Source organism: Coregonus clupeaformis, chromosome 37, assembly GCF_020615455.1.
Source record: "Coregonus clupeaformis isolate EN_2021a chromosome 37, ASM2061545v1, whole genome shotgun sequence".
NCBI lineage: Eukaryota > Metazoa > Chordata > Actinopteri > Salmoniformes > Salmonidae > Coregonus > Coregonus clupeaformis.
The window spans coordinates 11,551,119-11,578,834 of record NC_059228.1 but is presented as its reverse complement, the minus strand read 5'-3'; the positions used below and the strand labels follow the sequence as shown (position 1 = coordinate 11,578,834).

At 42.0% G+C, this 27,716-nt stretch overlaps 1 protein-coding gene across 1 annotated transcript; it reads right to left on the bottom strand.

The window, feature by feature from the left end:
* Window positions 1-1,643: 1,643 nt before the first annotated feature.
* Window positions 1,644-27,716, bottom strand: LOC121553252. The gene is made up of 5 exons (XM_041866275.2): window positions 27,488-27,716; window positions 9,383-9,524; window positions 8,873-9,279; window positions 7,869-8,097; window positions 1,644-3,264 (listed from the first exon to the last, which is right to left on the bottom strand). The coding sequence occupies exons 1-5, from the start codon at window positions 27,566-27,568 to the stop codon at window positions 3,143-3,145; spliced, it is 981 nt and encodes a 326-aa protein (XP_041722209.1). The 5' UTR covers window positions 27,569-27,716; the 3' UTR covers window positions 1,644-3,142.

The window sequence follows — 27,716 nt, the reverse complement described above, 5'->3', positions numbered from 1 at the left end:
GGGACTACATTACTGGATTAGGGTTAGGGGTTCAGGATGAAGATATTATATTCATTCATTGAAAAGTTATCATGAAAAATAGTAATTGGCCATTTTGTATTAATGGACACAATTTCCATTTTGAATTGAGCTTAGGGGCTCCTGAGGATGAAAGAGCAGAGTCATGCATGTGTAGCCTACTTAGCAGAGTGTCTCTCTGCAAATGGTCAATTCCCACTGGGTACAAACTGGTTAAATCAACATTGTTTCAAAGTAATTTGTGATGAAGAATATATGTGGGAAATACATTAGATTTGCAAAAAGTCCTTAACTGTTGTTTTGAGGGTGAATTGTCAACCACAGGATTATGTCATCATGGTAACCAATTGTTGTACCTTTGAAACAACGTCAGATCTTCAACGTAATATCCACTATAAGAAGAAAAAAAAAATAGGTTGGGCAGCACCTCCTACTGGAGCGTTGATCTATCTACTATCCCTTTGGTCCGCCATCCAGGGTATTAAAGGGATAGTTTGGGATTTTTTGTAGACTTTATCTACTTCCCCAGAGTCAGATGAACTCGTGGATACCATTTTTATGTCTCTGCGTGCAGTTTGAAGGAAGTTGCTAACTAGCGTTAGCGCAATGAGTGGAAGTCTATGGGTATGTTAGCATGCTAGCAGATACCCATAGACTTCCAGTCATTGCACTAAAGCTAGTTAGCACTGGCTCGCGAAACTACCTCTAACTTCCTTCATACTGGACACAGAGACATAAAAATGGCATCCACGAGTTCATCTGACTCTGGGGAAGTAGATAAAGGGCCTCATTGCCCAAATCCCAAAGTATCCCTTTAACCTAGCCCTACAGAGAATTATTGTTGTGGAATCTCCACCTAATAGCGTCACTGTTGCTATCGAAGGCATTCCAAAGGGTAGGTTTAACAGAGCAAATTAAATATATCCTTATTTTATCATACCCTGAGTGTACAAAACATTAGGAACACCTTCCTAATATTGAGTTGCACCCCCTTTTGCTCTCAGAACAGCCTCAATTCATCGGGGCATGGACTCTACAAGGTGTCGAAAGCATTCCACAAGGATGCTGGCCCATGTTGACTCCAATGCTTCCCACAGTTGTGTCAAGTTGGCTGGATGTCCTTTGGGTGGTGGACCACTGTGATACACACGGGAAATTGTTGAGCATGAAAAACCCAGCAGCGTTGCAGTTCTTGACACATTTAAACTGGCCCGCCTGGCACCTACTACCATAACCCCTTCAAAAGGCACTTCAATCTTTTGTCTTGCCCATTCACCCTCTGAATGGCACACGTACATAATCCATGTCTCAATTGTCTCAAGCATTAAAAATCCTTCTTTAACCTGTCTCCTCCCTTTCATCTAAACTGATTGAAGTGGATTTAACAGGTGACATCAATAAGGGATCTTAGCTTTCACCTGGATTCTCCTGGTCAGGGTGTCATGGAAAGAGCAGGTGTTCCTGTTTTGTACACTCAGTGTACATCAAGTCCTCGTAATTTACAGCATTTCCCTCACTCAGACAAGTTGCCTAATTAGCGGGAGGGATGGGGGCAACTTCTGCGCAGTGTCCAAGTTCAGAACGACTGAGCTCTGAAGTCATGTATAGGGTTACTGTACAGCCACTGTGTTCTGCACACCGTGCACTTTAATCATCTCAACTGCAATCCACGTCATTTGGTTGTAATATTCAATGAAGCACAGTGATAACACATTAAGTCGTTGTATAAATAAACAAAATATGACATTGTATTCCCATTTGAACTTTGTTGTGCTTTTAAATGGTTGAAAGCACAGCAATAACAAATTTAGGTGAGAACTAAACCAAAAAACAGACATTGATTTTCCATTGGAATTCGATTGTGCTTTAAGATGGTTGAAAGCCTAGAGATAAATAGGTTGTAATCTTGTTGATCAACGTATCAACCAAATAATACCCAGGTGGGCTACTGTAGTGGATATTTCAATGTATCAATGGGCTAGTGACTCAGTGTAATTCATTGCCTATGATCTATTCCTCTCTCTTTGGCATTTTATTTCAGAAGTCATTTTCCAATTTGATGTGATGTATCTGCCGAAAACGAAGTAGCTTTTAAGCAATTGATCAATGTGTCATTTCTCAAATCGTTCCGATGACTAGAGAGGGACACAACATGATGGACAATGAAAAACAGCAGTCTTTCAATGCATTCACATCAAACATTCAACATCTCGAACGTCAGACATATAACCGGATATAAAATAGCAACTTGATCGTTCCTCATTACCAACATTTACATCTAATCCAATACTTCATATCTGCATCAGGCCAAATCCCCACTCATATTCTCTTCATGTGGGCCCTGTGGACATGGTGAACTTGGGGAGAATTACACACTGTTTAAGTCCTTTAAGATGAAGGAATGACTTCTGTCATCTTCCTGGAGGCTCAGAGTATCTGGGGGTCAATTAGGCATGGGGAGCTGTGACACCTCCGGGGGAGGCTGGGCGGGGGCCACGATTGATTCTCCTCTCAGGCAGAAGGAGAGGAATGGAGGGAGAGGGTGCAGAGGAGACCTGGGGGTGGTAATGGAGCTTTTGGAGTGAGCTTAATACCTAGGATCAGAGAAATCAATGGAGAAATATAGTTTGGCGTCCCTCCAATCCCCTCTCGCCTCCTTTGTCTAAGTGGGTAGAGGTCAATGACAGAGAGGCGTCTGTCTGGTAAGACATGACTGAAGCCTCCGGTCCTCCACTGGTTGGTCACACATGGATCAGCAGTCCTGGATCTATGCATCTCTGTCAGTCAGAGAGACTACCCCGGGGACTGTTCACGTGTGGTTTACTAATGGTTGGCCGGTGACAGAGGGGGGATTTAACCATCAAAGCCGTTTCTTATGCACGTTCTTCCACTGGCCTTGAATCCTTCCTCTATCATTAGCCCGTCTTTTGAGTCCTTTTGCCATTCTCTTCCACAGAACCTCCAGCAGAAGACAATGTTTAAGCCAATGTGGAACAATTCATAGGCAAGACATTCTGCACACACATGTACTCATACACTGACACAGTTGAACGGTTAATGTGATAAAATACTAGAACTAAAATGTTGATTTAATACAACTTGGTGTGTGGGCAGGAACAGTCCTTCATAGATAACTGGGGTCCCGGTTGGCTCTCCTGGATCGGAAACGGATCTCAGACAGCTTGGAGTTGATGCCGGTGCCAATTTGTCCCTTCCTGGCCAATGGGAAGCGGGCCAGAGTGGCATCTGCGGACGGAGAGAGCGACAGCACAACAACAGTTGGAAGAGGGAGGACGTCGCAGGAGTGACAGTAAGGAACACAGACGTTTTTCAGCCCTGCCAGAGCTGTCAGGCCATTAAAAACTAAATGATGATGAATGAAGGGGGCTTACTGGATCGGAAACGGGCCCGGCCGCCTCCGCCACACGCCCCCTCTCAATCCTCATCCTCTCTAAATCACGTTTAACTTTTTTTAATTGAATTACGATGGCACAGCACTCAAGCACAACCTAATAATGCATGTGTAAATGATTTCGTTTTGGGATGCTAGTTTAACTGTATCAGTGAGATATAGTGGGGTCCAAAATTATTGACACCCTTGATAAAGATGTAATAATTACGGTATAAAATAAATAATTAAAATACTGCGCTATATTGTATGCTAAACAAATTGGGGAATTACATTATTTTATAGTAATACAGTGCCTTGCAAAAGTATTCATCCCCCTTGGCGTTTTTCCTATTTTGTTGCATTACAACCAGTAATTTAAATGGATTTTTATTTGGATTTCATGTAATGGACATACACATTAAGTAGTCCAAATTGGTGAAGTGAAAAAAATAAAAAATAAAAATAAATAAATAACGGAAAAGTGGTGCGTGCATATGTATTCGCCCCCTTTGCTATGAAGCCCGTAAATAAGATCTGGTGCAACCAATTACCTTCAGAAGTCACATAATTAGTTAAATAAAGTCCACCTGTGTGCAATCTAAGTGTCACATGATCTGTCATATGATCTATATATATACACCTGTTCTGAAAGGCCCCAGAGTCTGCAACACCACTAAGCAAGGGGCACCACCAAGCAAGCGGCACCATGAAGACCAATGAGCTCTCCAAACAGGTCAGGGACAAAGTTGTGGATAGGTACAGATCAGGGTTGTGTTATAAAAAAATATCAGAAACTTTGAACATCCCATGGAGCACCATTAAATCCATTATTAAAAAATTGAAAAAATATGGCACCACAACAAACCTGCCAAGAGAGGGCCGCCCACCAAAACTCACAGACCAGGCAAGGAGGGCATTAATCAGAGAGGCAACAAAGAGACCAAAGATAACCCTGAAGGAGCTGCAAAGCTCCACAGCGGAGATTGGAGTATCTGTCCATAGGACCACTTTAAGCCGTACACTCCACAGAGCTGGGCTTTACGGAAGAGTGGCCAGAAAAATGCCATTGCTTAAAGACGTTTGGTGTTCGCCAAAAGGCATCTGGGAGACTCCCCAAACATATGCAAGAAGGTACTCTGGTCAGATGAGACTAAAATTGAGCTTTTTGGCAATCAAGGAAAACGCTATGTCTGGTGCAAACCCAACACCTCTCATCACCCCGAGAACACCATCCCCACAGTAATAATAATAATATGCCATTTAGCAGACGCTTTTATCCAAAGCGACTTACAGTCATGCGTGCATACATTTTTGTGTATGGGTGGTCCCGGGGATCGAACCCACTACCTTGGCGTTACAAGCGCCGTGCTCTACCAGCTGAGCTACAGAGGACCACACATGTATACAGTGAAGCATGGTGGTGGCAGCATCATGCTGTGGGGATGTTTTTCATCGGCAGGGACTGGGAAACTGGTCAGAATTGAAGGAATGATGGATGGCGCTAAATACAGGGAAATTCTTGAGGGAAAACTGTTTCAGTCTTCCAGAGATTTGAGACTGGGACGGAGGTTCACCTTCCAGCAGGACAATGACCCTAAGCATACTGCTAAAGCAACACCCGAGTGGTTTAAGGGGAAACATTTAAATGTCTTGGAATGGCCTAGTCAAAGCCCAGACCTCAATCCAATTGAGAATATGTGGTATGACTTAAAGATTGCTGTACACCAGTGGAACCCATCCAACTTGAAGGAGCTGGAGCAGTTTTGCCTTGAAGAATGGGCAAAAATCCCAGTGGCTAGATGTGCCAAGCTTATAGAGACATACCCAAAGAGACTTGCAGCTGTAATTGCTGCAAAAGGTGCCTCTACAAAATATTGACTTTGGGGGATAGTTATGCACGCTCAAATTCTGTTTTTTGTCATCTTATTTCTTGTTTGTTTCACAATAAAACATATTTTGCATCTTCAAAGTGGTAGGCATGTTGTGTAAATCAAATGATACAAACCCCCCAAAAAATCAATTTTAATTCCAGGTTGTAAGGAAACAAAATAGGAAAAATGCCAAGGGGGGTGAATACTTTCGCAAGCCACTGTACAATCGCTCAGATAAAAATATTTTGTTTGTACAGTCCAAAACGTGATCTTCCTGTGTTTTATATACACTGAAGAAAAATATAAACGCAACATGTAAAGTGTTATTTCATGAGCTGAAATAAAAAAATCCCAGAAATGTTCCATACGCACTAAAAGCTTATTTCTCTCAAATGTTGTTCACAAAGTTGTTTACATCCCTGTTAGTGAGCCTTTTTCCTTTGCCAAGATAATCCATCCACCTGACAGGTGTGGCATATCAAGCAGCTGATTAAACAGCATGATCATTACACAGGTGTACCTTGTGCTGGGGACAATAAAAGGCCACTTGAAAATGTGCAGTTTTGTCACACAACGCCACAGATGTCTCGAGTTTTGAGGGAGCGTGCAATTGGCATGCTGACTGCAGGAATGTATCAGAGCTGTTGCCAGATAATTTTATGTTAATTTCTCTACGATAAACTGCCTCCAACGTCGTTTTAGAGAATTTGGCAGTACGTCCAACTGGCCTCACAACCGCAAACCACGTGTAACCACGCCAGCACAGGACCTCCACATCCAGCTTCTTCACCTGCGGGATCGTCCGAGGAGGGTGGGTGGGGGGGGGGTACTGAGGAGTATTTCTGTCTGTAAATATATCCCCAGTGGGTGGGCCTGGCTTCCAAGTGGGTGGGCCTATGCCCTCCAAGGCCCACCCATGGCTGCACCCCTGCCCAGCCATGTGAAATCCATAGATTAGGGCCTAATTCATTTATTTCAATTGACTGATTTCCTTATATGAACTGTAACTCAGTAAAATCTTTGAAATTGTGGCATGTTGTGTTTAATTTTTTGTTCAGTAAGTATTTCCACACTATGAGGTTGGAATAACACTGTGAAATTGTGAAAATAATAATAATACCTTTTTAGTGTAAGAGCTGTTTGAAAATACAGCCTGACATTTCAGCCTGTTGTGGTGGGATGAAGTTTTGGCCTGCCTGGTGACATCACCAGGTAGAAAATTAGTTAATAGATCAATAAGAAAGAGTTCTAAACCTCTCTGCAAATAACAGCTAGTTTTCAGTTTTCCCCCACTCAGACCACTCCCAGACAGTCCTAGCAAAATTCTTGCTTGAGAAATCTCTCTTTGCTAAGAAGCTATTTTTGTACCATTTTAATTTAAAACAAATCACAGTAAGGTACTTAATTGTTACCTAGAAATGATTTAATATCGAGATAAAAATGGCTGCATTGGACCGGCTTGCATTGGTCCAAGTAATAATTGTTTTGTTCAAAAAGGCAGGGGTAAAAATGATTGACACCCCTAAATATATATTAAGAGGTTGGGAGATTGGGAACCTATCTGGGCTAGCTAAAGCCAACATCATAAAATTGCTAGATGGCAAGTAGTATTATAGCGAAACAACAACAAAAAATATTAATTATATAAATATATTTTTTAAACAGGACTAATCTGAGGGGGCACGTGCCCCTGTGCCCCCTATGGGTCAAAGATCATACCCCCAAGACATACCCCCAAGAACCTCCCCTGTTATTGAAAATGGTGAGGGGTTAGCATGTCTTGGGGGTATGATCTTTGACCCTCTGTAACTTTCTCACTCATCATTATTCAGGATTTATTCAGGATTATCCATAATCATCATGGTAGCATCCACATTAATGTAGAATTGTTTAGAAACATATTATATTCTTATTTATAATAAAAGTGACTCCAAAATAACATAATACATTATTTAGCATTCATTTCCATTGGGCACAAAATAATCTGATACACAATCAAAACCAACTGCAAATGCATCCAACAAGTTTGTAGTCACAAGTTTGATGTAGTCATTCCATACTAGGAGTATGGGACAAAATACAAAAATGTTGGACTACTTTATTTATAAGAATCTTTAGGGGTGTCAATATATTTGACCCCTACCTTTCTGAGCAAAAAAATATTACTTGTTAAACAAAATCTATTTTCTGAGCAATTGTATGAGTATAAAATAATTTCCCAATTTTATGAGCATATTATACAATATAATATTATTTGAATTATTTATTTTATACAGTCATTACTGCTCATCTTTATTACGGGTGTCAATCATTTCAGACCCCACTGTATCTTTCTAATGATCGAGAAGGTGAGTGCTTTCACTCATCAATGAATGACCAAGTGAACTTGGAGAAAAATACAATCAATCAATCAATCAATCAATTTTATTTTATATAGCCCTTCTTACATCAGCTAATATCTCGAAGTGCTGTACAGAAACCCAGCCTAAAACCCCAAACAGCTAGTAATGCAGGTGTAGAAGCAACCTTTACCACAATGAAATGTGGTAAAGGTTGTTTGTAAGGCTGTGGATCAGGTATTCACGTACTATAGATGGCGTTGAGCTTGTGTGGGTCCAGGGCGGTGCGGTGGTTGGGAAAGGTTGGTCTGCGGCTCCGCCCCCCTCGCAGGTTGCTGTTCAGCAGGGTGTCCATGTCGAACACGCCCAGCAACAGGATGCGCGCCATTGCCGTGGGAGACTGCGTCTGATTGGCTGCGTGCCAGGACCGCATTTCACAGAAGACGCCGGAACCTGGGTATACCTCCACCTGGTTTACCTGCACAGCCAATTGGGAGAGACAGTGCAAATGTGATCAGAATCAAAACCCATTTACACCTCCATAACATTTGGAGGATCAATATCGTGTCCTTGGGACTATTAGATTCTATCTGCACAAAGAATAGTTCTGAGATATTGAGCATCAAAGTTTTTACATCCCAGATCTCAGAACTGTTTTGTACTGAATTCTTCTTTCATAACCCATGAAGGTCCTCACCTTAAAGATACCTAAAGTGCAGAGTATCAAAATCCTGAGACATTTGTAAATCTGTTTCTTTAGGGGGGTGCAATTGCATATAGAACCTTATGGCTCTGAAATGTCAATCTGGGTTCAATAAGGTTATATAAGACACTTCTGAATTAGACATGTTCAGTTTTTAAGATAAATATAGATATTTGAATACATTAATGATAGAATAACACTATTTTACCAAGATAGTCAGAACACATCATCAAATACATAAAGAAATGTATTATGATCATCAGAAAAATTACGGTCATCACTGAACAACGATGTGACAACATAATTTACTTGAAGATTTCTGACAGTGTTGGTTTTTTCTGTATTTGTTCAGGCTTGTGATTGGATTGCAGACAGAACCTTATAGTGCCAAGTTCAAATATGAAGAACCATCTAAAGATCAATTATATGTGACTAACTCATTTTAGACCAACATTTCATATAGAACCTTATAGTCCCAAGGTCTCGATATGTTAATAGTGGCTACGTTAACAATCTGTATTTTTCTGGAATGAACAGCATGTTTCCTTACATGGCCAGTCCCACTAATACAGTGTGTCTCTGAGCATGTCCTCATCCCGGGTAGGTCGGTTGCTGAGCCACACAGAGAGCTGTGGGGGTCGTCGTCCTCTGCGATGTCACTCAGCTCAAAGTCTCCGTCCACACTGTGCTCACTGACGGCCATCTTGGGTCCAAAGTTTGACATGCTTCCATTCACGTCGTCCTGAGTCATAGCTGAGCGGTTGGACATGGGATGATGATGATGAAGTGGGGGACTGAACCCTCGGCCAGAGTGTCCTGACACAGAGTGGTGTGTGTATGTGTAGCTCTCGCCCCTCACTGTTGCCGTGGAGACAGCCTGTGGGGATACTGCAGGGTTGGGGGGCTGGTTGGCTTGGCCCAAGTTCTGCCACATGGTAGACAGCAGGCCAGGGATCTCTGAGGGATGACACCACAAAGTTAAGAAGAAACATGCATGAGGGAATGTGATCAATTTAGAGCAGTTGCATTATAAAACTATATTGACCTTACTCATCCTCACCCTTTACTAGCATGTTTTGCAGCCATTGGTTTTCAGCCGCCATTTCGGCCTTCTCTTTCTCCAGTTCCCGAACCCGTGACCTGAGGAACTGGAGCTCTGCAGTGTGAGAAGGGTTAAATACATCTGTCTCCATCTTCATCGTCTGCGAAGGAAAGAGAAATGCAGATGACTGATGAGTGAATGGTTTTGACTCACTTTTGAGAGACTTTCCATCTACTTTAATTGTATTGCCTAGATATACAGTGCCTTCGGAAGGTATTCAGACCCCTTGACTTTTTCCACATTTTGTTACGTTACAGCCTTATTCTAAAATTGACTAAATAATAATAATAATAATAATAATATGCCATTTAGCAGATGCTTTTATCCAAAGCGACTTAGTCATGCGTGCATAATTGTTATTTTTTTTGTGTATGGGTGGTCCCGGGGATCGAACCCACTACCACGACTAAATAAAAAACAATCCTCAGCAACCTACACACAATACCCCATAATGACAAAGCGAAAACAGGTTTTTAGAAATGTTTGATTTGGAAAGGCAAACACCCGTCTATATAAGGTCCCACAGTTGACAGTGCATGTCAGAGCAAAAACCAAGCCATGAGATCGAAGGAATTGTCCGTAGAGTTCCGAGACAGGATTATGTCGAGGTACAGATCTGGGGAAGGGTACCAAAAAATGTCTGCAGCATTGAAGGTCCCCAAGAACACAGTGGCCTCCATCATTCTTAAGTGGAAGGAGTTTGGAACCACCAAGACTCTTCCTACAGGGACTGGGAGACTAGTCAGGATCGAGGTAAAGATGAACGGAGCAAAGTACAGAGAGATCTTTGATGAAAACCTGCTCCAGAGCGCTCAGGACCTCAGACTGGGGTGAAGGTTCACCTTCCAACAGGACAACGACCCTAAGCGCACACAGCCAAGACAACGCAGGAGTGGCTTCGGGACAAGTCTCTGAATATCCTTGAGTGGCCCAGCCAGAACCCGGACTTGAACCCGATCGAACATCTCTGGAGAGACCTGAAAATAGCTGTGCTGCAACGCTCCCCATTCAACCTGACAGACCTTGAGAGGATCTGCAGAGAAGAATGGGATAAATTCCATGCGTGTAGTGTCATACACAAGAAGACTTGAGTCTGTAATTGCTGCCAAAGGTGCTTCAACAAAGTACTGAGTAAAGGGTCTGAATACTTATGTAAATGTGATATGTTATTTTAATTTTTTATAAATGAGCAAACATTTCTAAAAACCTGTTTATGCTTTGTCATTATGGGGTAGTGGCTACAACGAAACAAAGAGGTTGCTGTACACATATAACACCTCCTATCTATGGCTCTGTCACTGCCGTTTTGCCACTTTTCTCCATACAGCAGCTAGATGTTAAGATCCCAAAGAAGTGGAAGAGGGCATTCAAATCATTAAATTGTAGTTCTTACAAGAATGAAATGGTAACCGCCATTTTTCAATAGGACTTTTACAAATGTAAAATAGACTTGACATTTAAAAAGCTATAATTTCCTCAAAGGCTCTGTGTATTTTAAAGCTTTTTCAAAGTTTAAATGTGTCACCTTTGACAGAAAATGGTAACAGACATTCACAGAACGGCGTGACAAACACATATGAAGCAAGAAGGAAGATAAATAACAGCATTTAGGCGTAAAATAACACTTCTTTAACAAGTTACCAAAAAAGCTAGGCTAAAACATAACTGGTGAGGTTAATTATATATACTGAACAAAACTATAAACACAACATGCAACAATTTTACTGAGCTACAGTTCAAGTATGGAAATCAGTCAATTGAAATAAATAAAATAGGCCCTAATCTATGGATTTCACATGACAAAGCGGGGGCACAGCCATGGGTGGGCCTGGGAGGGCATAGGCCCACCCACTTGGGAGCCAGGACCTGCCAATCAGAATGAGTTTTTTCCCCACAAAAGGGCTTTATTACAGACAGAAATACTCCTCAGTTTCATCAGCTGTCCGGGTGGCTGGTCTCAGATGATCCCGCAGGTGAAGAAGCCGGATGTGGAGGACCTGGGCTGGCGAGGTTACATGTGGTCTGCGGTTGTGAGGCCGGTTGGACGTACTGCCAAATTCTCCAAAACAACGTTGGAGGTGGAGAAATGTTAGAGAAATAAACATTCAATTCTCTGGCAACAGCTCTGGTGGACATTCCTGCAGTCAGCATGCCAATTGCATGCTCCCTCAAAACTTGAGACATCTGTGGCATTGTGTTGTGTGACAAAACTGCACATTTTAGAGTGGCCTTTTATTGTCCCCAGCACAAGGTGCACCTGTGTAATGATCATGCTGTTTAATCAGCTTCTTGATATGCCACACTTGTCAGGTGGATGGATTATCTTGGCAAAGGAGAAATGCTCACTAAAAAAATGTGTGCACAAACTTTGAGAGAAATAAGCTTTTGTGCGTCTGGAAAATTTTGGGGATCTTTTATTTCAGCTTGTGAAACATGGGACCAACACTTTACATGTTGAGTTTATATTTTTGTTCAGTGTACATACTTAGAATTCCTCTCACACGGAAACAAAAATGTCACTAGAAAGGCTTTGATGAACATTCAATAAAAAATTAGGTTTCATTGTTCTTAAAGTTATCCATTTGTTTTTTCAAAGCTATTAGCTATTCCAAGAAAATAAGATGCCTGAAATTATAGAAGGGTAAGGGAAAAAAGGGCAAATATTATAATCTGTCATCTCACTCATTAATATGCAAATTGAATCGTGTTTAGTCAATTATTTTACCGTGGAAGTTGGGTTGTTATATGCCACATCACATTTGAAGAGATGCAGAAAACATTACGTTGATGCATTTTCAATTTGAATATTAATGAAGTTTACATCATTTACCGGTTCCCGGATTTAACAGGTCCCTGCATTTATTAAAGTGTACACAACAAACATTTCTACAAGGCAGAGCTAGAAAATAAGGCAATCCGATATGTTGGAATAATCCTAAAACCCCAGTATTTTAGCAGTTCAGCTGTACACAGTCTTATTTGTGCATCCCTCTGACAACAGTGAAATAACATCTAGTGATATTTCAATCTTCTATTTTTCTATAGGTGGAAAATACAGAATGAAGCCGATACTGGGCATTTCCACCTAAAACGGACCCATGACCACCAGCATGTGAAGTTCATAGGAGTATGTTAAATTGGGTGTCAAATGAAAGCCAAGAGTCATATATACACTGCTCAAAAAAATAAAGGGAACACTTAAACAACACAATGTAACTCCAAGTCAATCACACTTCTGTGAAATCAAACTGTCCACTTAGGAAGCAACACTGATTGACAATAAATGTCACATGCTGTTGTACAAATGGAATAGACAACAGGTGGAAATTATAGGCAATTAGCAAGACACCCCCAATAAAGGACTGGTTTTGCAGGTGGTGACCACAGACCACTTCTCAGTTCCTATGCTTCTTGGCTGATGTTTTGGTCACTTTTGAATGCTGGCGGTGCTTTCACTCTAGTGGTATTATGAGACAGAGTCTACAACCCACACAAGTGGCTCAGGTAGTGCAGCTAATCCAGGATGGCACATCAATGCGAGCTGTAGCAAGAAGGTTTGCTGTGTCTGTCAGCGTAGTGTCCAGAGCATGGAGGTGCTACCAGGAGACAGGCCAGTACATCAGGAGATGTGGAGGAGGCCGTAGGAGGGCAACAACCCAGCAGCAGGACTGCTACCTCCGCCTTTGTGCAAGGAGGAGCAGGAGGAGCACTGCCAGAGCCCTGCAAAATGACCTCCAGCAGGCCACAAATGTGCATGTGTCTGCTCAAACGGTCAGAAACAGACTCAATGAGGGTGGTATGAGGGCCCGACGTCCACAGGTGGGGGTTGTGCTTACAGCCCAACACCGTGTAGGACGTTTGGCATTTGCCAGAGAACACCAAGATTGGCAAATTCGCCACTGGCGCCCTGTGCTCTTCACAGATGAAAGCAGGTTCACACTGAGCACATGTGACAGACGTGACAGAGTCTGGAGACGCCGTGGAGAACGTTCTGCTGCCTGCAACATCCTCCAGCATGACCGGTTTGGCGGTGGGTCAGTCATGGTGTTGGGTGGCATTTCTTTGGGGGCCGCACAGCCCTCCATGTGCTCACCAGAGGTAGCCTGACTGCCATTAGGTACCGAGATGAGATCCTCAGACCCCTTGTGAGACCATATGCTGGTGCGGTTGGCCCTGGGTTCCTCCTAATGCAAGACAATACTAGACCTCATGTGGCTGGAGTGTGTCAGCAGTTCCTGCAAGAGGAAGGCATTGATGCTATGGACTGGCCCGCCCGTTCCCCAGACCTGAATCCAATTGAGCACATCTGGGACATCATGTCTCGCTCCATCCACCAACGCCACGTTGCACCACAGACTGTCCAGGAGTTGGCGGATGCTTTAGTCCAGGTCTGGGAGGAGATCCCTCAGGAGACCATCCGCCACCTCATCAGGAGCATGCCCAGGCGTTGTAGGGAGGTCATACAGGCACGTGGAAGCCACACACACTACTGAGCATAATTTTGACTTGTTTTATGTACATTACATCAAAGTTGGATCAGCCTGTAGTGTGGTTTTCCACTTTAATTTTGAGGGTGACTCCAAATCCAGACCTCCATGGGTTGATAAATTTGATTTCCATCGATAATTTTTGTGTGATTTTGTTGTCAGCACATTCAACTATGTAAAGAAAAAAGTATTTAATAAGATTATTTCATTCATTCAGATCTAGGATGTGTTACTTTAGTGTTCCCTTTATTTTTTTGAGCAGTGGGGAGAACAAGTATTTGATACACTGCCGATTTTGCAGGTTTTCCTACTTAAAAGCATGTAGAGGTCTGTAATTTTTAATCATAGGTACACTTCAACGGTGAGAGACGGAATCTAAAACAAAAATCCAGAAAATCACATTGTATGATTTTTAAGTAATTAATTTGCATTTTATTGCATGACATAAGTATTTGATACAGTGGGGAAAAAAAGTATTTAGTCAGCCACCAATTGTGCAAGTTCTCCCACTTAAAAAGATGAGAGAGGCCTGTAATTTTCATCATAGGTACACGTCAACTATGACAGACAAAATGAGAATTTTTTTTCCCGAAAATCACATTGTAGGATTTTTTATGAATTTATTTGCAAATTATGGTGGAAAATAAGTATTTGGTCAATAACAAAAGTTACTCAATACTTTGTTATATACCCTTTGTTGGCAATGACACAGGTCAAACGTTTTCTGTAAGTCTTCACAAGGTTTTCACACACTGTTGCTGGTATTTTGGCCCATTCCTCCATGCAGATCTCCTCTAGAGCAGTGATGTTTTGGGGCTGTCGCTGGGCAACACAGACTTTCAACTCCCTCCAAAGATTTTCTATGGGGTTGAGATCTGGAGACTGGCTAGGCCACTCCAGGACCTTGAAATGCTTCTTACGAAGCCACTCCTTCGTTGCCCGGGCGGTGTGTTTGGGATCATTGTCATGCTGAAAGACCCAGCCACGTTTCATCTTCAATGCCCTTGCTGATGGAAGGAGGTTTACACTCAAAGTCTCACGATACATGGCCCCATTCATTATTTCCTTTACACGGATCAGTCGTCCTGGTCCCTTTGCAGAAAAACAGCCCCAAAGCATGATGTTTCCACCCCCATGCTTCACAGTAGGTATGGTGTTCTTTGGATGCAACTCAGCATTCTTTGTCCTCCAAACACGACGAGTTGAGTTTTTACCAAAAAGTTCTATTTTGGTTTCATCTGACATTCTCCCAATCCTCTTCTGGATCATCCAAATGCACTCTAGCAATCTTCAGACGGGCCTGGACATGTACTGGCTTAAGCAGGGGGACACGTCTTGCACTGCAGGATTTGAGTCCCTGGCGGCGTAGTGTGTTACTGATGGTAGGCTTTGTTACTTTGGTCCCAGCTCTCTGCAGGTCATTCACTAGGTCCCCCTGTGTGGTTCTGGGATTTTTGCTCACCGTTCTTGTGATCATTTTGACCCCACGGGGTGAGATCTTGTGTGGAGCCCCAGATCGAGGGAAATTATCAGTGGTCTTGTATGTCTTCCATTTCCTAATAATTGCTCCCACAGTTGATTTCTTCAAACCAAGCTGCTTACCTATTGCAGATTCAGTCTTCCCAGCCTGGTGCAGGTCTACAATTTTGTTTCTGGTGTCCTTTGACAGCTCTTTGGTCTTGGCCATAGTGGAGTTTGGAGTGTGACTGTTTGAGGTTGTGGACAGGTGTCTTTTATACTGATAACAAGTTCAAACAGGTGCCATTAATACAGGTAACGAGTGGAGGACAGAGGAGCCTCTTAAAGAAGAAGTTACAGGTCTGTGAGAGCCAGAAATCTTGCTTTATTATAGGTGACCAAATACTTATTTTCCACCATAATTTGCAAATAAATTCATTAAAAATCCTACAATGTGATTTTCTGGATTTTTTTCCCTCAATTTGTCTGTCATAGTTGAGGTGTACCTATGATGAAAATTACAGGCCTCTCATCTTTTTAAGTGGGAGAACTTGCACAATTGGTGGCTGACTAAATACTTTTTTTCCCCACTGTACATCAGAAAAGCAGAACTTAATATTTGGTACAGAAACCTTTGTTTGCAATTACAGAGATCATACGTTTCCTGTAGGTCTTGACCAGGTTTGCACACACTGCAGCAGGGATTTTGGCCCACTCCTCCATACAGACCTTCTCCAGATCCTTCAGATCCTATATATACATACATATATATTTAAAAAAATAGTTTTTATTCAAGCATATACATTTTTCAACCATTTCCCATTCTAAAAATTAGGAATAAACAAAGGCTTTGATTTCTGCTCAAACAGATGGAAAAGGGGTCTTAGAGAACATCTACCATTAAACGTCTTAAAAGGTATTAGAAATACAGTGGGGGAAAAAAGTATTTAGTCAGCCACCAATTGTGCACATTCTCCCACTTAAAAAGATGAGAGAGGCCTGTAATTGTCATCATAGGTACACGTCAACTATGACAGACAAAATGAGGAAAAGAAATCCAGAAAATCACATTGTAGGATTTTTAATGAATTTATTTGCAAATTATGATGGAAAATAAGTATTTGGTCAATAACAAACGTTTCTCAATACTTTGTTATATACCCTTTGTTGGCAATGACACAGGTCAAACGTTTTCTGTAAGTCTTCACAAGGTTTTCACACACTGTTGCTGGTATTTTGGCCCATTCCTCCATGCAGATCTCCTCTAGAGCAGTGATGTTTTGGGGCTGTCGCTGGGCAACACAGACTTTCAACTCCCCTCCAAAGATTTTCTATGGGGTTGAGATCTGGAGACTGGCTAGGCCACTCCAGGACCTTGAAATGCTTCTTACGAAGCCACTCCTTCGTTGCCCGGGCGGTGTGTTTGGGATCATTGTCATGCTGAAAGACCCAGCCACGTTTCATCTTCAATGCCCTTGCTGATGGAAGGAGGTTTTCACTCAAAATCTCACGATACATGGCCCCATTCATTCATTCCTTTACACGGATCAGTCGTCCTGGTCCCTTTGCAGAAAAACAGCCCCAAAGCATGATGTTTCCACCCCCATGCTTCACAGTAGGTATGGTGTTCTTTGGATGCAACTCAGCATTCTTTGTCCTCCAAACACGACGAGTTGAGTTTTTACCAAAAAGTTCTATTTTGGTTTCATCTGACCATATGACATTCTCCCAATCCTCTTCTGGATCATCCAAATGCACTCTAGCAAACTTCAGACGGACCTGGACATGTACTGGCTTAAGCAGGGGGACACGTCTGGCACTGCAGGATTTGAGTCCCTGGCGGCGTAGTGTGTTACTGATGGTAGGCTTTGTTACTTTGGTCCCAGCTCTCTGCAGGTCATTCACTAGGTCCCCCCCGTGTGGTTCTGGGATTTTTGCTCACCGTTCTTGTGATCATTTTGACCCCACGGGGTGAGATCTTGCGTGGAGCCCCAGATCGAGGGAGATTATCAGTGGTCTTGTATGTCTTCCATTTCCTAATAATTGCTCCCACAGTTGATTTCTTCAAACCAAGCTGCTTACCTATTGCAGATTCAGTCTTCCCAGCCTGGTGCAGGTCTACAATTTTGTTTCTGGTGTCCTTTGACAGCTCTTTGGTCTTGGCCATAGTGGAGTTTGGAGTGTGACTGTTTGAGGTTGTGGACAGGTGTCTTTTATACTGATAACAAGTTCAAACAGGTGCCATTAATACAGGTAACGAGTGGAGGACAGAGGAGCCTCTTAAAGAAGAAGTTACAGGTCTGTGAGAGCCAGAAATCTTGCTTGTTTGTAAGTGACCAAATACTTATTTTCCACCATAATTTACAAATACATTTATAAAATATCCTACAATGTGATTTTCTGGATTATTTTTTTCAATTTGTCTGTCATAGTTGACGTGTACCTATGATGAAAATTACAGGCCTCTCTCATCTTTTTAAGTGGGAGAACTTGCACAATTGGTGGCTGACTAAATACGTTTTTCCCCACTGTATATCAAAACACAAATGTGAAGTAAAGACCCCTGCCAACTAATATCAACACTATATTTAGTTTTGGAGAAATTAGTTGCGTTCTCTAAGTTTAACAAACATTGCCTTGTGCCTTGTAATTCCGTTACCAAAAACCCACATATCTTTAAGCTATTTTCAAATGTATCTCCATCATGAGGGAGGATAATGAAAGTTCACAGAAGTAACAAGTAAAGGTAGACCTACCAATTATAGTGTTTTTACTGATATCAAGTTTGTTTATGAATTATAAAAAATGAACTATGCAGAAATCACTACGCCATTTCCTGGTTGCTAAAATTCTAATAGTTTGCCTAATTTCAGTTTGTGTGACAAAACAAGCAAGTATAGTGTAGAGAATCATTGTACCATCTAAACTGCTGTGAAATATATTTTCCATAACCAAAAATATTGTAGTTTTAGATGTTTGATACTAATGTACAAAACCGAAAGTAAAAGACGCAAAATCAAAACTTAAGAACGGGAAGCATAGAAATAGTGCACATAGAACAGATCTACCACTTCAATGAGGATGACAGCTCTATAACACATTTCTATATGAATTTGGTCGGGTTGCCCAAAAAGAGACATATTGCAGCTTTAAGTGATTAAAACACTTCCGTAATGGAATTACTGAATAATCTGTAATGGAATTACTGCAATTGAATTGGCTACAATGGGAAATCATAGTAGTCCCAAACCACAGTTCGGTCACCTGCTACTATCCTCCCTTCCACTGGCATACTATTATGTTCAGCTCATAACTGTTTTCTTTGTCTTTCTGGTGGTCAAAGCAAGACTGTGAAAACAGTCTGAACAACCCCTCCCTCTCACCCTCTCTCTCTCTTCCTCGCTGTCCCTCTCTCTCCAGTTAATGTCACCTCTCCCAGCTCTTCCTGACATCTACCACCTACCCTCTTTCCATTTACTGTAACAAGCATCCTCATCCACCGAACACCGACTGACACCGGACGTCGATGGACGTTGAAAAGTAGTTGAAATTTGGTCAGTCTGCCCTGTCCGGACCAAATCTGAACCAATCATAGACGTCTATGTTTCACAAGTTTGGACAGCACAGTAGACCACAGCAGAGAACAGTAAAGAACAGTACTACAGTACCGTTCAGTACAGTATAATGCACTGTATTGTACTGTACATATCTACTTTACTGTACTCTACTGTAGTGTACTGAACTCTACTCTACTGTGGTGATGGGATAATATGGTATCATTTTGATAATATTGCAATATAATTTTTGCGCTAGTTGGCTTTACCTACACAAAAATGCCAGTTTGTGTTCACAGCGTGTTCTCTATCTTCTTTTTAAATAGGGAGCCAATTTGTTTTCAGCACTTTAATTTCCTTGACTGATCATTTTCTCATGGCTCTCTCTTGCTCCTCTGCAGCAAACATATGGTGAGCAATATGTTTGGAACACTGAATCGCAATAAAATCACAGTATCGAATCGCAATACATACAGAATCGTGAGAATAGCAATACATATCGTACCGGCACCTAAGTATCGTGATAATCTCGTATCGTGAGGTCCCTGGTAATTCCCTGCCCTACTCTACTGTGCGATGCTGTGATGTCCAAACTTGTGAAACATAAACGTCTATGACTGTTTCAGATTTGGTCTGGCCTGGACTAGCCTCGTCGCGAACCAAGCTTCCCTAAAACGGGAAGCCTGGGGAAATTCATGGCAGAAAAATAGCTAAATAGCTAAATAGGGGTGGGAACACGGGGTAAATCAATGAGGCCTCGCAACACGTCAAACCAATCAAATTCCTTGCTTGGGCAGAGCTCCAATAGTGCTCACTAGATTAGTGTAGTAGCCAGGTGCAACAGTGCATGAGGATGGCTGTGAAATCGCAGATTAAAACCCGATCAAAATATGTTGATGCATGTCGATTTTTTGGAACTCCAGACTACACTAAACCCTTTTTACTGTATGTAGCAAACCGCTGTCAGGGATTTGCAACAGCAGTACTGATGCAAGAAACATGTGCAGGAAGAAGAAAGCAGCCAATAGCATTTTACAGCGCTAAATTAGATTCGGTAGCACAAGGGTATCACCATGCTACCAGGGATTGGCAGCTGTACAGTATGCATATGATAAAGCATCCACAATTACAATGGGGTACCCAGTGGTGATCTATACTCATTATAAAATAACTGAATTAATTGAGCAAAGAAAATGTGTACTGACCAATGCCAGGGTATTGGAGCATTTGACATTACTGACCTATCCAGACGTAACCATAAAATGATTTACTACAGTTAACCCAGCAGAGAGGATACCAATAGAAACTGAAGGTGACCCACATGACTGTATAGTAGAATCCTTGACGTTCACTAAATTGAGACCTGATTTATTGTCAATTCCAATCCTAGGAGCTACGGAATAATTGTTTGTGGATGGGTCTTGCTTTAGAGATGATGAAGGCAATCATGCTGGTTACGCAGTAGTAAGGAAAGGATTAGACAACCAATTCTACACCATAGAAAGTGAAAATTGTGACCAACCATGTTCTGCCCAACTAGCAGAAATAAGAGCACTGACAGCAGCATGTAACCAAGGAAGGGATAAAATAGTACATATTTACACTGATTCAGCATATGCACATGGATTATGTCACCTGTTTGGAGCAGTCTGGAAACAGAGAGGATTTAGGAAAACAGATGGAAGCCCAATTCTGCATTTTGAACAAATACAATAACTTATGACTGCATTAATTAGGCCAAAACAAATAGCAATTGTTAAATGTCAAGCACACAAGAAAGGAAAGGAATACATTACCAGAGGAAATAATGTGGCAGATGAGGTGGCCAAAATAGCATCTAAATGTAAAGTGGCCATACAGGCCCCACTTATTTTCATAGAAGCGGCCCCAGAAATAGATTATATAATAAGAATACAAGACAAAGCCAACATAAATGAGCATATTATGTGGGAAAAAGAGGAGCAACAAGGAATATAGTGGCTCCTACAACACTTCTGAACTTACTTATTACAAATGCACATGGTTTTGACCATTGTGCAAGGGGGGAGGTAATAAGGAAAATTAGAAAACAAGGTTTCTGGTCTCCATATATGCAAGCAACAGTAGACGTGCAAAATAATATTAGAAAAGGAATAACGGCACCAATTGGACATATTCCAGTACCAGAGGGACCATTTAAACATTTTGTAAAAGATTATGTGGATATGATAAGACCAATTTATGGGAAAAGGTACATAAATAATTGACAGATTTAGAAGATGGGTGGAAGCAGTTCCATCCAAAACTCTAGGGGCAGGAACAGCAGTAAAAAATTTAACAAGAGAAGTGATGCCACGATTTGGAATTCCGACGGAAATCAGTTCAGACAATGGTTCAGCATTTATACAGAAAACGGTAAAACTAGTGATGTAGCAGTTGCGCATAAAACAAAGATTGGGATGTGTTTACCACCCTCAATCTCAGGGAATGGTGGAGGAAAGGGTAAATGGAACTATAAAAGCGAAGATTAGAAAAATCTGTGACAGCACGAGGTTGAACTGGGTAGATGCCTTACCTTTGGCACTATTGAGTTATCGCATGCAAACTAACAGAATAACACACCTAACACCACATGAAATGCTTACGGGTCGACCCATGCCAGTGCCAGTTCTTAGAGGGCCGTATGAGGGCCCACCTTTAGAACAATTGGGAAGGGACTAACTACTATACATGAAGTTATCTACCTACAGGAGAAAAGCAGAGTTCCAGAACCAGTAGCGAACACCACGACCAGTAAAGCCAGGGGACAAGGTCTACGTCCGGGTCTTCAGAAGGAAGTGGAACGAACCGAGACGTGAGGGACCATACATTGTCACCCAGGCTACACCAACAGCCATACGGATAGAGGGGAGTTCGACCTGGTATCACCTAAACCACTGCACCGGAGTACCACACGGAAACCAACGACCTAGAAATTAGGGAGCTGAGGATGCTGAAACACCCGATAGGGAAGAAGAGGAGACAGAGACTGAAGAAAAAGGAGAAGGGATGGAAGCCCAAGCAGAATCACCACTCTCTGCTGGAGCTGGCCAAAATCAGGAGATGGGGGAGGATGGCAGTAGGAGTGCTGTTGATGAGCTACGTACTCTGGTTGATTCCCTCGGTAGAGGGACAGACCTCCAAGACTCTCCAGACCTCCAAGACCCTACAGATGTCCAAGACATCCCATAACTCCAAGAGTCACCAGAATTCCCCACCATTGATTTCTCTACCCTTGGCTGGTCCCCCTAACAGAAATTGGAAACTAAAACAACTGAATAAGGAAAATGGCATACTGGCAAGAGTGAAAGGCACAGGAACAAGACAAAGAAGAGAAACAGACAGGATTAGATTGTACATTCCTGCACAAGCAAGAACCACGAAGGAAGTACAGAAAGGAGTTGTTATTAAAGAACGAGGGTCAGAAGTTCAACTGTGTGGGTGGGCCCATCACCAGGAACATGGGGAAATCACATGGGACGGCAATAATAACTGTAATATCAAAATGACCACAGAAGGAGACAGGTGGACCATAGACATAAGAGCAACAGCCCTAGACCTAGATAAACAATATGATGTAGTAATTACAAGCACGGAAGACCCAGGAGGCAATACTGAAATAATGATTCCCTGGGCAACTAGAACTGAACCAGAGATAAGGATCACAACAGATGGAAAAGAAAGGGCATGGAGGGAAGCGCTGGGTAATGGTTGGTAGAAGTGGACACAATATACTGCATTAAACCTGAAGAGGGAAAATTGTCTGGTATGCACTCCCTCTCCGCTAAAGGAATATGTAGTTATGCCTAACCCCCACAGTTACCAGGAATGTGCTGACTTTAACCACAACTTCCGTAATCTAAAAGACTGGGAGAGGCCGTACTGTCCAGCAGAATGTTTGTCATCTCTGGACAGCTCGGAATATCGAAAATACTACAGTCGAACAGGGTGGGGAGAGGGGTGCAAACAGCTGGACATAAAGATAGACCCTAAAAGAATGGAAACTCCTGATAACTATCACATGGACTATAAGCAAACATATGAGTGTTTTAATAGAACAAATGGGAAACACAACCTGGGGACATTTAAGGGTGAGTGTGGCGTTATCTGGCATCTAACCAAGAATACCTCTTGGAACGCGGATACACCAAAAAGGACTGTGTATCAGGCAGCAGGAACAAGCAGAAAACAAGTAGTGACGCCAGAACACTGTCAGAATCAGACCCTGGCATTGCCCCTAATTGATCCATATGAGGACAGAGGCAGTGGCAGATTTATTCTGGGTTTGTCAGGGACGACAACTTAGAGCAACATTACCGAAGGAATGGGAAGGGGTTTGCGCTAGGGTGCAGCTGGTGCAACAAGAGGTAATAGTAGATTGGAACCCCTTGGGAAATGACAATCAAGACATCACCCTAAAAAGAGTTAGAAGAGCGTGTAAGGCTGACCCAAAAGTTTATCTGGATGTGATTGGACAACCAAGAGGGAACCCAAAGGAATATAAGGCAAGGGATGAGATCGCATCAGGATTCGTATCAATATTTCTCTGGATATCACCTAGCAAGAGTGGATAAATTACATTTACTATAATCAACAGAGGTTTATCAACTACACAGACTCTGCACTGACAGCCATGGGAGAGCAAGTAGAAGCAACCAGTAGAATTACTTGGCAAAACAGACAGGAGTTGGATTGGTTGTTAGCGGAAAAAAATAGGAGTTTGTGTAATGTTTGGGGAACAGTGTTGTACCTTTATCCCCAATAACACCGCCCCAGAAGGATCCTTTAATGAAGATATGATTAAACTTAAAGGACTTAGACAGGAAGTTAAGGACAATGCTGGGCATGATGCTCACATCTGGGACTGGATGGACTTAACTCTGGAAAAGTGGGGAGCTATGTTGCAAAAATGGCAATCATGTCAGGCGTAACACTGGTGGTAATGGGAGTGGTCTTTTGCTGCATAATGAATGCCTTTGGTGAAATCACTCCTGGTCCAAACCACGGTAAAACAAATGACTGTGAGGAGAACGACCATAAGAACCAGAACCGAATGGGACATTAACTTGACAGAGGTGATCCCAGTCCCAGGGAAACCAGGACATTATACAAATGCTAGTGGGAAGCCCTGCAACATCAAATGAGGACCACATGACTGGCCTTATAAAAATCCAGAATGTCTATATGGGGTAGTGGCAGGAGGAGGATGGGCTTGTCATGACTACAAGGACCAGCAACAGCTGGAGGGAACAGGAGTAGGGGATATCAATCTCCCAGACTTATATCCTGTTCCATATTACATTAGTGATGATAAAGACCCTAGAAATGGGCATCAGGAGATAACAGGGAGCAGTTTAAATTATAACCAGATAACAATAACAATGGATAAATTAAGTTAGGCCTCCCTATTTAATTGCATAAGTAGCATATGTATGAAGGTAGCAAAGGGAATCTGGTTACAAGTGTTACAAGGTCTATGGACCAGGCTCTTAGTCCCCTGTACAGGTTCTGCTTTAATTCAGAAAAAGTTGTCAGGGAGGTGTCCACGAGTGAGAGCACACATTACTAGACCTTGTAAAACATAAGGGATGATATTATAAAGGGACTCATTATTTAATGTATTGCTTATACAATTGCAAGATAACTGCCTATGGTTAAAACAAAGCTGCAATATTTTTATGTATTTTAATGTGTTAGGATACTAATACTTATATTGTTTTAAGTAGAAACACATATTGTTTTGAGTTAACTTCTCTTGAAACACATATTGTTTTGGGATATTATGGAAAATAAACCCTTATATTGTTTTGGAATGTGTGGGACATATAAAGTCCCAAAGGGGGGATATATTGGAGATTTTTCAGTTAATTACAGTTAACCACTCCCTCTCACACAAGAATAGAAAACATAACAAGCTAAGTATGGTGCAAAAGGAAGAGGCCTTAAAACAGAGAAAGGAAACGACTCTTATTTGATTATGCCTATGGAGGAAATGGCCAATTAAAGAGTTAAAACAGAAACAGAGCCAAGAAATTGACCTGTTATTAGATTGAAGGGTTAAAACAGAGCCAGGAAATTGAGTTATTTTTTACATAATAAGGTTTGGTTGCGCCACTATTGTTTTCAAAAACTGAATGAATAGAAGGAGGAGAAGCCAGATTGCGCCACTATTAAAGAATAAACATGATGGGTGGGGCGGTCAAGATGTTAAGATTGGAAACAATGGCGTGTATTATGAGCAAGAATGAAACTGTATATAAACTGTGAACTGAGGGATGGACAGTTAGTTGCTCTGCAGACCAGCTTGGCTGTATTGCTTGTGTAATAAAGTCTATCTTGATTCTACAAAAACTCTGGAAGTACTTTATTTTTTACTGAGGATAAGGACAATTTTTCACAACAATATTTAACAGAATTTTTGGAAAACGTGGATGCATAAAAAAAACTGAGGGAGATTTTACCGTAATTCTGTTACCAAACTTTGCAGTTCTTCCAGTAAATGTGTTTTTGTGAAATTTTCACTGTAAATTGTTCAAATATTTTAAAGTGAATAATCTGAGTCACAGCGTAATTCCGTTACTGTGGAATTGTCCTACTACACTGAACCAAATTATAAACGCAACATATAAAGTGTTGGTCCCATGTTTCATGAGCTGAAATAAAATATCTCAGAAATATTCCATACGCACAAAAAGCTTATTTCTCTCAAATTGTGTACACATATTGGTTTACATCCCTGTTAGTGAGCATTTATCCTTTCCCAAGATAATCCTTCCACCTGACAGGTGAGGCATATCAAGAAGCTGATTAAACAGCATGATCATTACACAGGTGCACCTTGTGCTGGAGACAATAAAAGGCTACTCTAAAATGTGCAGTTGTCACACAACGCCACAGATGTCTCAAGTTTTTAGGGAGAGTGTATTTGGCATGCTGACTGCAGGAATGTCCACCAGAGCTGTTGCCAGATAATTAAATGTTCATTTATCTACCATAAGCCGCCTCCAACTTAGTTTTAGATAATTTGGCAGTATGTTCAACCGGCCTCACAACCGCAGACCACGTGTAACCACGCCAGCCCAGGACCTCCACATCCGGCTTCTTCACCTGTGGGATCGTCTGAGACCAGCCACCAGGACAGCTGATGAAACTGAGGAGTATTTCTGTCTGTAATAAAGCCCTTTTGTGGGGAAAAACTCATTCTGATTGGCTGGGCCTGGCTCCCAAGTGGGCGGGCTATGCCCTCCCAGCCCCACCCATGGCTGCGCCCCTGCCCAGTCATGTGCAATCCATAGATTAGGGCTTTATTTATTTAAATTGACTGATTTCCTTATATGAACTGTAACTCAGTAAAATCTTTGAAATTATTGCGTTTATATTTTTGTTCAGTATAAATATATTTTAGTTGATACCACTATATTCTGATTATCAGAACATAATATCTCTAAAAAGGGTGTCAAACCTGGGCCACGTTCAGCAGAACACAATGGTGTGAAACGTTTGATTCAACAGAAACGGTGCTGTTCTGAACGACCAGTTGAAGAACATTGTGATTATGGTGGCCCAGATGTAAGAACGTGCTGTAAACTAACTCCACAGCTTAACTACATACTTTCACTACATTCAACCCCCTTTGACCTCCTTCCCCATGAGATAGCGCCCCATGTAGGGCGCCATTTTCATGGGCGGGATCTGAACACGGGTCTCCATGGGAGAAACCAACGTCTTGACTGTTACACCAAGAGTGCCTTCCAGGCTAGAAGTGAACTGTGAAGGCGTTGCATTGTGTCAACCAATGGTTGCGTGCCACGTCATCGACTTTGCAGTGGGGCATCAGATGGCTATATCATATGTGGTTAGCTGATAGTTAAATACCTGTCCAGGCGTTGTGAGATCTTGCAGGCATCTGCAATGTAATCTGGCAGGTACACCTCCTTTGGTCCTGTTCACCTGCTCAGATGTTGCAGACTCATGCCAGATGTTACAAAGCCTGGATAGGTATTTTACGCATCAGCTAACCACATCGTATGTTATAGTAATCTGCTGCCAGCCAGTAAATGCGGTTGATGCATGCAACTTGTCATGTGATTGGTTCACCTGTTATGTGTGGCAGGTGATATACTGTACTAACTAATTAGCCCAATTAAGCAATTACTCAAGCCACAGCAGTGTCATGTGCTGGAGGGTCAATGGACTCTTTCTCTAGCTGGCTTCAGAATTTGAAAAGCATAACGATACATTGAAGACAGCATCACTAGGCTTCGCATTTAGTATTAACGTTACTCTTTGTAGCTACAGTAGTTAGCTAGCTGACCGCTAGCGTGTGGATGGTCCATCATCACAAAACCGAGTTAGTGGATTCCACGATATGCAGCTGGCCACCTGCAGTAGACACTGAATGAACACCCCGTACGCCATTGTAGTATTACAGTTAATGTTTCCAAATGTGACCACACAAACACTCATGAGAAGGCTAGATGGTGCAATTAGTTGAAGTAGCTAGCTATACAGAGGGGAAAAAATATTACTATATTGCCAACGCTAACCGTCTCTGTTTGTTGTAGGATGCATTCTTGATTCCGCTCCCCCTCACATTTAGACGGCTGTGATTCCGGCATTTCTTGCATATCGCAATAATATCCTAAACGTGACTTGTCCTTTCTTCCTTAAATGGTAATGTCTCCGTTTCAAAATGCAATAGTCGCGTGTTTGTTGTCATCAACGTACATTATCAAAACATTGAACGTGAAAGCAGGCATGCTGTCAAAAAACATA

Coding starts and splice junctions, on each gene's coding strand:
- LOC121553252 (XM_041866275.2), bottom strand. CDS start 27,568: ATGCAAGAAATGCCGGAATCACAGCCGTCTAAATGTGAGGGGGAGCGG. Junction 9,280..9,382: donor GCAAAACATGCTAGTAAAGG/GTGAGGATGAGT, acceptor GTCATCCCTCAG/AGATCCCTGGCCTGCTGTCT. Junction 3,265..7,868: donor CAAGCTCAACGCCATCTATA/GTACGTGAATAC, acceptor CTCCGTCCGCAG/ATGCCACTCTGGCCCGCTTC.